The sequence below is a fragment of the Palaemon carinicauda genome, chromosome 16, assembly GCF_036898095.1.
Source record: "Palaemon carinicauda isolate YSFRI2023 chromosome 16, ASM3689809v2, whole genome shotgun sequence".
Lineage (NCBI taxonomy): Eukaryota > Metazoa > Arthropoda > Malacostraca > Decapoda > Palaemonidae > Palaemon > Palaemon carinicauda.
Window position 1 is genome coordinate 997,472 of NC_090740.1, and position 12,851 is coordinate 1,010,322.

General features: G+C 40.9%; 1 protein-coding gene across 1 annotated transcript in view; it reads left to right on the forward strand.

Moving 5' to 3' along the window:
- The first annotated feature begins 4,027 nt into the window (after nucleotides 1-4,027).
- LOC137655601 (uncharacterized) overlaps nucleotides 4,028-12,851 on the forward strand; it is a 33,650-nt gene continuing 24,826 nt past the window's right edge. The window contains exons 1-4 of the mRNA XM_068389501.1: nucleotides 4,028-4,165; nucleotides 4,932-5,074; nucleotides 6,179-6,292; nucleotides 6,824-7,063. Of these exons, the coding sequence (XP_068245602.1) occupies nucleotides 4,979-5,074; nucleotides 6,179-6,292; nucleotides 6,824-7,063 (450 nt within the window). The 5' untranslated portion in view covers nucleotides 4,028-4,165; nucleotides 4,932-4,978. The remainder of the gene's footprint in view (nucleotides 4,166-4,931; nucleotides 5,075-6,178; nucleotides 6,293-6,823; nucleotides 7,064-12,851) is intronic.

Genomic DNA, 12,851 nt, shown 5'->3' on the forward strand with positions numbered 1-12,851 from the left:
GAGTATGCAAAAACCATAGATATCATACAAAGACACTCTGTTGTATGACCTATTCGTGTACAGTACACGATCTTTGTTTTAGATTTGAAGAAGAAACGAAACACGATCGAAAACTAGTAATGTAACCGAAACTGGTATGGAGTTTTGCTGTGAAATTTTTATCCTTCAAACGCGAACAGATTTCTTTTTTATTGAGAAAAAATTCTCTCTCTCTCTCTCTCTCTCTCTCTCTCTCTCTCTCTCTCTCTCTCTCTCTCTCTCTCTCTCTCTCTCTCTCTCTCTCTCTCTCTTAAACGAGTTCAAGAATAAGTTAGACAAGATCACAAGAACTATATAAATGCTTAAACTAAATAGCTCTACCAAGGAGTGAATGGAATCTCCACGGATGGACTAAAAAGTATTAGAGACATCTAAAATCCTTGTAGTTTCTCTCTCTCTCTCTCTCTCTCTCTCTCTCTCTCTCTCTCTCTCTCTCTCTCTCTCTCTCTCTCTCTCTCTCTCTCTCTCTCTAGTTTATTCGACGAGCGATAACATATCGGCGGTGCCCTTTTAGTACGGAAAAGTTTTACGATCGCTGATTGGCTAGAATTATCTCGTCCAACCAATCAGCGATCAAGAAAAGGGCACCGCTGCGATTCGGTGCAAATCTGCCTGGCTGAAAGAAATGGACTATAGTAGGCCTACACCATTGGCGATTATGGCGATACACAAACCCTTTCACAAAGATATCCAAACTCTATACTTCAATACGTAATAAATCACGAAAATAAAGAGTCAAATTATTGAACAATATGATTTACCCCATAGGACTAGCAAGATCAGTATGTATTTAGTGTATCACAGCGTAGGCCTATATAATTCTGCGATGGTTGTAAAATCCACTAATCGAAGCACTTAGAAAACAATAAAGTCTTCAGTGTCTATTTGAAAGTCTTATTATCTTCAGTCTTTTGGATGTTCTAGTGTGACTTTATTATATAGTCTTTGGGCCGCATATTTGAAAGGTCTAGAACCTACAGAACAGTTTAAAAAAAAAATGGTAATTTTAATCGGAAATTCTCCTTATAAATATCTGTTATTAACCTTATTTCAGTAAAATACAGGTGACCGTAATTTATACCCTATTTTGTTATCATCTTTTACGGGTTTGTAACAGTAATATTATTCCTTAACGTCAATATATCTTGTTTTAAAACGGTACATGTCTGGCAACATTTATTCCATGATATTTACGGTTTTCAAGGCCTTTTTAACAGTGTAGACATATATCTTGGTTCCAATAACTTGAAACTATCTGTACTTAAACTCGTGTCGACACGATTTTTTTTTATCTTTTATTATAAAAATACAATTACATCTTAGCAATTTACATTATATACGTAATTATTCTTTACAAAATACTGATATGAATTACATTGTTTTACATAGTTATAAATCAGCTCAATACAAATTAAATCAATTAATAAATATATAATATGCAATAACTTTTATTGTACAAACGTTCTTAACTTATAATTATGTTACATATTTAAGTAATTATCATAAATGTACTCTTTTGTAAATATCTTATTGAATTCTTTTTTTAAAGTATTCCTTATTAAATTTTTTGTTTTTAACATTCTATTTCTTATGAATATAAGTAAATTTGGGTCATCCGTTCGTTGGCTGCACGACGTGTGCCAATTCTCTCATAGGATGTCCGGTTCTGATATGATAAGTCATTGCACATATCTTAAACTCTATTTCATCTTTAATAGGCAGCTAGTGTAATTTAATTAGTAGGCTATAAGAGAAAGCCTTTCTCAGGGTGGGACACCTTAATTAGTCTTGCTCCTTTGTTTATTATGTTTTGTGAAATATTCGTTAACCAAATAGATGAATAAAATAATCTAGATAACATATTTCATATAGTAGATTATTTATGAAAAGTATCCGTTAAGAATGTTGTAGAATATTTGTAAATAATTATGCCTAATACCTGTATACAATTTCACTAAAATAAAAAAATTGTGGCCTACTGGTAGAAAATTGGGTGACATCCAAATAAATATCAATATTAACCTGGTCACGATAAAAAAAAATTGTGATCTAGGTGAATCACCTGACTGTAATTTGCCTCTCAGTGCTCAATGTTGTAAAAATCACTGGCTATCATCTTCAAAACATTATTTTTGTTATAGAGTATCTGGTTGAATATACTGTAAAAAAAAAAAAAAAAAAAAAAAAAAAAAAAAAAAAAAAAAAAAAAAAAAAAAAAAAAACACTTGTAGTTAATTGTGTTATTACCAGGATTGAATCAGTAGAACTTCGAAAGTTCAAAGTTGGAGCAAATGCTTTTTTGTTGACCAGGCGGACATGAGTCTTTTTATAGTTTATATATGACATATATGTTTTTGATGTTGTTAATAGTTTGTATATGACATATCTGTTTTGACGTTGTTGCCTTTTTTTAGAATGATTTGTTGTTAATTTGTTCTCTTCATTTATTTATTTCCTTATTTCCTTTCCTCACTGGGCTATTTTTCCCTATTGGGGCCCCTGGGATTATAGCATCTTGCTTTTCCAACTAGGGTTGTAGCTTGGATAATAATAATAATAATAATAATAATAATAATAATAATAATAATAATAATAATAATAATAATAATAATAATACTGTAACTCTATTATAATCTACCCGAAGTGCAACTGAAAAAAATGAGTTGTTCTAGTTTTTCTATCCCATTACTTACTGGAGGAATTTCATTTTATACTCTTTTACAAATAAATCAGGAATAAAATTATTCAGCAAGAAACTCTCTTGATAATGCTGCTGAAAAGAAAATGCTCTAGAAACAGTTATTGTATCTTTTCTCCATACATACAACTGTAGCCTAAAGTCTTCTTCTTTCCCACCATTTTCCCTACATTAAGGGGTCGGTTGCCTGATGCACCTTCTCTAATGCCTTCTATCAAACCTCTTCATATTATCCTTCACATTATCTCGCCATCTAATTCTCTGCCAGCCTCTCGATCTTCCTCCAGTAACAGGTTTCTCCTCACCATTCATCCTCAACACGTATCTACACCATCTGAGTCGTGACACTTATCAGTTATCAGTTCACCTCAATTATCTGCACTATTTTTGTCATTCTTCTACTTCTTTTTTCCTAATTTTCCAATCTTTCAAGCCTTAGATGGTTACACATAAGATTTAATTCACAAGTTTTTGTGAAGGTATATTTTTCTTGTTGAAACTTGGTCATTTATTCATCATCATCATCATCATCCTTACTAGTTCACTGCAGAACAAATGTCTCAGACATGCCATTCTACTTCCGTATGCTTATGGTCTGCCTATGCCAGTCCACACTTGAAAACTTTCATAGTTCACCCATCTATTGTTTTCTCTTCCTTCCCCTACTTCTTTTTCAATCTTCATGAACCCATTCTGTTATTCTTAATGGCCATATTATCTGTCATTCTCATTATATGCTCTGTCCATGTCCATTTCTCTTTCTTACATGTTAGAGTATCCTCTATTTTACTTTTCTCTCGTGTCCATAATGCTCTTTTTCTGCCTCTTAGTGTTTTTCCCATCATTATTCTTTTCCATTGCTCTTTGAATAGTAAATAGCTTATGTTCTAAGGCTTTAGTAAGGTTCCAAGTTTCTGATGCATAAGTTAAAACTGGTAGGACTTTCTGATTAAATACTTTTATTCTTAGAGAAAGTAACATCTTACGTTTCATAATCTTATTTTGTGCATTAAAATAAAGGATGTCAGAATCTCTTTCCAATATGGAGGACATCTACTCCCATGTTTAGTTGGTGAGCCATAAGGCTCTAAATTTCTTATGCATAAGTTAATACTGGTAAGACCATCTGATTGAATTTTATTTTTTGAAGAGGAAGTTGTATTTTACTTTTCATAATATCATTTTCTTCATCAAAATAAAGGAAATCAGAATCTCCTTCCAATATGGAGGCCATCTACTCCTTTGTTAAACAGGTTAGCTATCTATTTACATAAGTACATCAGTGACAGCTGACATCGCCAAGTGACTGAAGTTTGTTGACTTTCTTACGAAGGGAAACAGTCGATTAAATGTTAATTTAACGAAATATTGTTAATTGAAGTGATGTGTTTAGATGATTCTTATAACAACAGATCTCAAATTATATCGGTAAGATATAACTGACATTACGTATATGCTATAATACCTTATTGTTGAACTTTTTGTAAAGCAACAAGTTTTATGTTAGGTAAACTTTTGCTTTGCCAAGCGAGACGCTGTATAGCCTATACGGTATGACATGTCCGTTTTGTTAAAATGTTGGTAAATATATTACATTGCTAGGTTAAAATGTGAGTAAATATATTCAGTATCGCCTTTTGTCTCGCAATAAACTGTTTAGAGTAACAGAGACCGGTATTGTAAGGAAATTAAGTCTGGTAAATATGCATATTGCTTCAGTGAAATTATAGTTATGGTCAGAACATCATTTTGAATAGTAAAAACTAATTACTTTATCCCATCTGTAAAGAATATGCCTGATTATTCGTTGTAATGGTTAGGCAAATGGAAAGTGAATCGTAACCAGAGAGAAGGATCCAATGTATTACTGTCTGGTCAGTCAAAGGACCCCATAACACTCTAGCGGTAGTATCTCAACGGGTGGCTGGTGCCCGAAGAGAGCGTAATTTTTTCTATAGGAAAAAGTAGTTTTTTTCCTAGGTTACATTGCCCTGTAATACAGTAAAATAATACCTATTTTACTGCCGTTCTATTACGATAGATTCATGAACTATTATATTTAAATCTATGTGTTTTCCTATGTTAAGTATGGACTACTTGTACTATAAGTTTTGTTCAATATGTTATGTGGTTCGTACAATCTAAAATTTTTTGTTTTGTATATTTTCAAGAATTTTTTTTTTTTTTATTTCAGCAATGAGATGTGAAATGTACTTTAGTGGCTATTGAGAAGAGCAAAGAATGGGTAACTCGAGTGTAAAAGAAGCCGTAGAAGAGGCAGAAGGAGACAGAAGCTTGGATTTATCGTGCAGGCTTGATCCACAGCAATACTTGAAGGTACAGAATATTTATTCCTCAGTGAATACAGTAAAAAAGCTTTTATTCTAATAGTAAGGAGTGCTGGCAGATGCAAGCAGGAATGGGTGTGGTGAGAGAGACCTCACCTGCCTTCCTCAGTTAGTTAACCCCCTTATGATAAACAATTTTGGCATTGAGTGCCTTCATATTTGTTGTCGTCCTTCGTTTGTATAGATTTTCCACCTTCCGTGCAGCACTATTCTAATGTTTTAGTGTTATTTCATGCCCTTTGAACAGTATGCACGGAAGTTTAAAAAATTTGCAGCTTTTCATTTTGCTAGTTTTAAAATTTGCCTGTACTCCAAATATTCAGTGAGTAAGATTCTTCTAGAAGATGAAGATCCACATTTCTTTGGGTTTTGGGTCAGGGCTAGCAATTTGATTTAAAGCATGGAGGTTTAGAATGAACACTTTTTGCAGAGAAGCTTAAAGTTGAATATGTCAAGTTGATTCCTAAAAGGGTCTGTGATTGGAACTATAAAAATAAGAGGAAAGATGGTAAATCAGAGAAAGTTTGGATGAAGCTAGGCTAGTTGATTAAAGCGACAAATTAGAAGTTAGTGGTAAAGCAGGGAATTAGCAAGAAGATGATAGGAACAAATTTTATGGGCTTAAAACTTACCTTACAGTCAATATGGAGTAGTTTTCGTCTTTCATAGAATGAACCGTTTCTATTCCCTTTAATAAGTAATAAATCGCTTGGTGATAATGGCATCCTATCCAGTGTAATTCCTGCTCTAACCTCTTTGTCTTTAAACCCTTGGCTAGCTTCTGCTAAAGATTTGCCTTACAGTGATAACTTACCACTGGTTGACTGTAATAACGTTTCTTCTGTTGCAAAACCTTTGTAGTTTTGTGCCTTTCATTATACATTATTTGTTATTCATTTTCTTTCCAGAATTTTTATTGTAATGTGGGAATTGATTGCTTTGCTTGCTGATTCTTTACAGCAATGAAATTTTCCATTTATGTTTTGCTATATATTAATCAATACTGCCCTCTTGTATTAGTGTTGAATATATTACTTTACAAAATAAAGAAATGCTGTTCTGAAAAAAAGATATCTTTGTCTGTATATTCCAGCATGTATCTGGAGAATTCATCGAAGGATGTGTGCTCGCTTTCCCGTGGGAGATGTATTACAATACTGTTTCCATGTACGAAAATGTTAACGCAAGCTTCAATTTTATAAGTGAGGTAAGAATCATGATATATAGTATTGAGTTAGGTATATATACTGTAGTATCTGTGGCTTGATCAAATTTTGCACGTTGATACTTTTGCCATTATTCGCTCATTTTGCAATTTTATTGTAAGGCATACTAATTAGATCAGTGGTTCTCAACTTGTATCAGACCATGTACCACCAGCTCAATTAAAAAACACATCATGGACCATTTTATTTTTGAGTAAGGATACATCTAGAAACTTAGTGACTCAAAATGCTATTACTTGAAGATTGCCAATTTATTTCTTATGGATGATATTTGGAAATTAATGACCAATTAATCACTTAAGATGAAATTCTTCATACTAAATATTCAATGAATTATATTCACCTTCTATATTTCCAGTTTATTACCAAATGATATTGGACATCCTGTGGACCATTGGACCATGGACCACCAATTGAGAACCAAATTGTCAAGTTTTCAGGCTGTGAAGATGTAATATTGTTCTGTAACTACTGTACTACATAAAGTTTGGTTTATTTTCTATTTTTTTCAGATCCCTGAAGAACTGAGTCTTCACGTTCCCCACCTTCGTGTATTGAATATCAGCCACAATCAAATTACCAGTTTCCCTCAGAGTTTCAATCTGCTCCTCCACCTGAGAGAACTGGATTGTTCGTATAACCGGCTTAAAACACTACCGGAGACTGTTGTTCGACTCCCTCAGCTTCACACCCTCAACATTGCTAATAACAACATCACAGAGTTGCCAGTTTCTATATCAAAGTTAAGAAATGTAAGTCTAAATCTTAATTTTTCAATATTAATCTTACCCGATAATCATGTAGCTGTCAACTCCGTTGCCCGACAGAATTCTACGGAAGGGATACGCCAGCGATCACTATACAAGAAGGGGGTGTACTCACCAGCGCCACCTGTGGCCAGGTACTGCAGTACTTCTTGTTGACACCACCTCAATTTTTCCTCTGTCGTGCTTCCGGCAAGACCTACATGGATACGCTTATAATTTTGGAGTCTTGTTCACGGTTTTTGGTGAAGTATTGCTCTAAGATTTCAGCTTTCACTATACAGGAAACTTGTCTCTTAGCTTAGATAGCTTTTAGATTGATTTGATTAATGGTTAACGATTTTTTGCTTTAATTGGAATTCCCCCTTGACTGTTCTTTGATTCAAGATGTCCGACCTTTCTCAAGCTCCTCCCCAAAGACGATGTAGGACTTGTATTAGGCGTATTCCGAAGGCCTCGGTTGATCCTCACACCGTTTGTTCCGACTGTAGGGGAAAATCCTGTCAGTTGGAAGATCGATGTGAGGAATGCGCCGGACTTTCGGAACTTGATTTTGTTCGATTCCTCAAGTATACCACTAAGTTAGAGAGAGAGAGAGTTAGGAGGAGTTCGGCTCGCTCTTCGCTTTATTCCTCACCCCATGATCCTCAACCTTTTCCTCCCCCTGTAGTGGCTACCCCCGATCCTACTATTTGTGCTCAGCCTGATATGTCTGATGTTTTACGTGCCATTCAGGCTTTAGGTGATAAAGTGGAGTCGGTAGTGAGTGACCACAAGTTCCTCTTGGCAGACGTCAAGGAACTTAAAGTGAAAAGTGCAGTGGGAAGTGGTAGTGCCAGTGCTGTGCCGAGTGCTAGTGTCAGTGTCAGTGTTGTGCGTGAGGGTACTTCTGTGCGTGCCAGTCGTCCTCCCAGTCCGGGACCTCTTGCAAGCTCCCAAGCCCAGGGGAGAAGCAATGTCGAAGGGCAAAAGGGTTCGGCAGGCCTTGATCGGCGCACAGCAGTATCCTCGGTGGTTGCGGGCGTATCTTACAGAGATCGTCACTTCCACTCTCAGACGATTGAGCCCTTATTTTACTCGTCTGCAGAAGAATTTTCGGGGAGAAAACGCTGGACTCAGGTCTCAAGACCTCTTAAGCGTAAAGTCCAGACCGCACGAGTTCTACAGCCCGGATGTAGTCATTGGGCTAGCTCTGACTCGCCGCAGTCATCAGGTGACTGCACGCCTCCTAAGAGAGGTAAGGCGATGCCTCAACAGACCTCAACTTCTGTTAAGGCTCTGCCTCAACAGACCTCAACGTCTGTTGATCCCAAGATGGCTTTGCTGCAGTCTATGCAGTCGCAGCTTGCGGTATTGATGCGTGAGTTTCAGGCAGAGAAGGTTACACCTCCTCCTGCGAGCGCTCCTCCTCCTCTACGCAGTCCAGTCTGCCAGACGTACGAAGTTGAGGTTCCTCAAGCTACCTCCATGCGTGAGCTACCGCGTTGGGAGTTGCCAGATACCAGCGTTGTGCAGCAACCTCCACCTTCCTTGAGGCAGGAACCTCTTACCACGCGGCAACCTCCTCAACAATGGGGACAGGAGTCTTATGCCTTACAACCTCCTCTACCTTTGAGGCAAGAGTTTCTTGCAGTAAGACCACCCTCGAGGCAGCAACCTCTTGAGGTACGACAACCTCTGCCATCCTTGAGGCAGCCACCTCAGCTCTCGCAGCTGATACCTCCACTTTCCTCGAGGCGAGAACCTCAACTCTCGAGGCAAGCACCTCAAGAACCTCAACTCGTGAGACAGGAGCCTCTTTCTGCGCAGCCGCCACCTCAACTCTCGCAGCACCCACCTCAAGAACCTCAACTCGTGAGACAGGAACCTCTTACTGCGCAGCCACCTCAACCCTTGAAGCAAGCGCAACTCTTGAGACATGAACCTCATGCAATGAGTCAGCCACCTCAACGCATGCATCTACCTCTTTCTCCTCAGCTTGAGCAGTCTTTGCAGCCTGAACCTCAGGTTTTACTACAGTCGCCTCTCACCACGCTTGCTCCCCAGACTCCCGCAGAGCCTCCTTCTTCCCAGCCTCATGACTTTGTCATTACCAGCCCTCATCCTCTTCAACAGAGACTTGAGGATGAATCCGCAAGTGTATATGCACCCGCTTGTCAGGATTCTGCCGTTCAGCATACCGCTGTAACTTTACCTCTCGCTTCTCAACCCTCAGGTGATGAGGTTTCTGAGGAGGAAGCTGCGCACCTGGATGATCCCTCTTCTGACGTAGAGGAACCCAAGTCGTTACCACCCTCCATTGACTTTCGCAAGGTCCTGGCTCTTTTCAGAGAAGTTTACCCGGATCACTTTGTTTCTGCTACCCCTCGCTCTCCTCCATCAGAGTTTTCTCTAGGCATGCAACCTGTTAAGTCTGCCTACACTAAGCTCGTCTTCGCTAGATCTTCTAAGAGAGCTTTGAGAATGTTAGGGGATTGGTTGCAGTCCAAGCAGCAACTAGGGAAGACGTCATTCATGTTTCCACCTACTAAGCTGACTTCTAAGGCTTGGGAATCCCTGCCTCTGCCCAGGCTGACTTCTCAAGTTTGGTTGACTCTCCACGAAGGTCGGCTATGAGGCGCTCTAAGGTCTGCTGGACCTTTTCTGACTTAGACCACTTCTTAAAGGGAGTCTTTCGCGCCTTTGAGATTTTTAATTTTCTCGACTGGTGCCTGGGGGCCTTGAGCAAGAAGACTGCCCCATCTGACAAGGACTCGGCCATGCTTATAATGTCCTGTATGGATAAAGCAATTCGCGATGGTTCCGGCGAACTTGCCTCCATGTTTGTTTCGGGAGTACTCAAGAAAAGGGAACAACTTTGCACCTTCCTTTCCACTGGTATCACCTCTTGTCAAAGGTCTCAGTTACTTTTTGCTCCGCTTTCTAAGTTCCTGTTTCCTGAGGACCTTATCAAGGAATTGTCTGCGGCTCTTATTCAGAAGGACACTCATGACCTTGTGGCCTCTTCAGCACGTAAGGCTAAGGTTGCTCCTTCGGTTCCTAGAACTTACCGCACCCCAGTGTCTGATACTCCTGCTACCAGATTTATTCCGCCCTTTCGTGGCAGAGCCCCCAGCCGAGGAGGTACCCGCCCAGACGGTCACAGGGGCAGGTCCAAGAAAGGTACCAAGTCTTCGAAAAGCAAACATTGACTCTCCTCCTCTCCAGACAGCTGTAGGAGCCAGACTCAAGATCTTCTGGCAAGCTTGGGAAAGAAGAGGTGCAGACGCCCAGTCTGTCAAGTGGCTAAGGGAGGGTTACAGGATACCATTCTGCCGCAATCCCCCTCTGACCACTTCTCCCATCAACCTCTCTCCCAACTACAAGGAAAAGGACAAGAGGCTAGCGTTACATCAAGAGGTGTCGCTCCTGTTACAGAAGGAGGCAGTGGTGATAGTCCGGGACCATCAATCCCCGGGCTTCTACAACCGTCTCTTTCTGGTGGCCAAGAAGACAGGAGGTTGGAGACCGGTGCTGGACGTCAGTGCGCTCAATGCTTATGTCACCAAGCAGACGTTCACTATGGAGACGACGAAGTCGGTCCTAGCAGCGGTCAGGCAGGAGGACTGGATGGTCTTGTTGGATCTGAAAGACGCTTACTTTCACGTTCCTATTCATCCAGACTCCCAACCTTTCCTGAGATTCGTTTTTGGAAAGGTTGTGTACCAATTCCAAGCCCTGTGTTTTGGCCTAAGCACGGCGCCTATGGTGTTTACGCGACTGATGAGGAATATTGCGAAATTCCTCCACTTGGCGGACATCAGAGCCTCCCTTTATTTAGACGACTGGCTGTTAAGAGCCCCCACAAGTCATCGCTGTCTGGAGAGTCTCAACTGGACTTTGGACTTGATCAAGGAACTGGGTCTTTTGGTCAACTTAGAAAAGTCCCAGCTTATTCCTTCCCAAACCATCGTTTACCTGGGAATGGAGATTCGGAGTCAAGCTTTTCGGGCTTTTCCGTCGGCCCCAAGAATCAGCCAAGCCCTAGAGTGCATTCTGAGCATGCTGAAGAGGAACAGATGCTCGGTGAGACAGTGGATGAGTCTAACAGGGACCCTGTCATCGTTAGCCCTGTTCACCGAGTTAGGGAGACTCCACCTCCGCCCCCTTCAATTCCATCTAGCAGCTCTCTGGGACAAGAATATGACGCTCGAAGCGGTCTCTATTCCTGTTACCAAAGAGATGAAGACTACTCTCATGTGGTGGAAGACCAACATCCTTCTCAAGGAGGGTATATCGTTAGCGGTTCAGACCCCCAATCTTCATCTCTATTCGGACGCATCAGACTCGGGCTGGGGCGCGACCTTGGACGGACAGGAATGCTCGGGAACATGGAACAGGGAACAGGAAACGCTTCACATCAACTGCAAGGAGTTGCTGGCAGTTCATCTGGCTTTAATGAACTTCAAGTCCCTCCTGCTAAACAAGGTGGTGGAGGTGAACTCCGACAACACCACAGCCTTGGCATACATCTCCAAGCAGGGAGGGACCCATTCGAGGAAGCTGTACGAGATAGCAAGGGACCTCCTCATTTGGTCAAGAAGTCTAAACCTCTCACTGGTAACGAGGTTCATTCAGGGCAATATGAACGTCTCGGCAGATCGCCTCAGCAGGAAAGATCAAGTCATCCCCACGGAATGGACCCTTCACAAGAGCGTGTGCAACAGACTTTGGACCTTGTGGGGTCAGCCAACGATAGATCTGTTCGCCACCTCCATGACCAAGAGGCTCCCTTTGTACTGTTCCCCAGTTCCAGACCCAGCAGCAGTTCACGTGGATGCTTTTCTGCTGGATTGGTCCCATCTCGAGCTATATGCATTCCCGCCGTTCAAGATCATCAACAGAGTCATTCAGAAGTTCGTCTCTCACGAAGGGACACGGCTGATGCTGGTTGCTCCCCTTTGGCCTGCAAGAGAATGGTTCACAGAGGTACTACAATGGCTGGTCGACGTTCCCAGGACTCTCCCTCTAAGAGTGGACCTTCTACGTCAACCTCACGTAAAGAAGGTACACCCAAACCTCCACGCTCTTCGTCTGACTGCCTTCAGACTGTCGAAAGACTCGCTAGAGCTAGAGGCTTTTCGAAGGAGGCAGCCAGAGCGATTGTTAGAGCAAGGAGGATATCCACTCGTAGAGTCTATCAATCCAAGTGGGAAGTCTTCCGAAGCTGGTGCAGAGCCAATGCAGTTTCCTCTACCAATACCTCTGTAACCCAAGTTGCTGACTTCCTGTTACATCTTAGGAATGTTAGATCTCTTTCGGCTCCTACGATCAAAGGGTACAGAAGTATATTGGCTTCAGTTCTCCGCCACAGAGGTTTGGATCTTTCCTCCAACAAGGATCTACAAGACATCCTTAAATCTTTCGAGACTTCTAAAGAACGTCGATTATCCACTCCAGGCTGGAATCTAGACGTAGTCTTAAGGTTCCTTATGTCTCCTAGGTTTGAACCTCTCCAGTCAGCTTCTTTCAAAGACCTTACTCTCAAAACTCTTTTCCTCGTCTGCCTTGCAACAGCCAAAAGAGTTAGTGAGGTTCACGCCTTCAGCAGGAACATAGGATTCACATCCGAATCAGCAACATGTTCCTTACAGCTCGGATTTTTAGCAAAAAATGAACTTCCTTCACGTCCTTGGCCTAGATCGTTCGAAATTCCTAGCCTTTCCAACATGGTGGGTAACGAGCTAGAGAGAGTTCTTTGCCCTGTCAGAGCTCTGAAATACTATCTTAAAAGGTC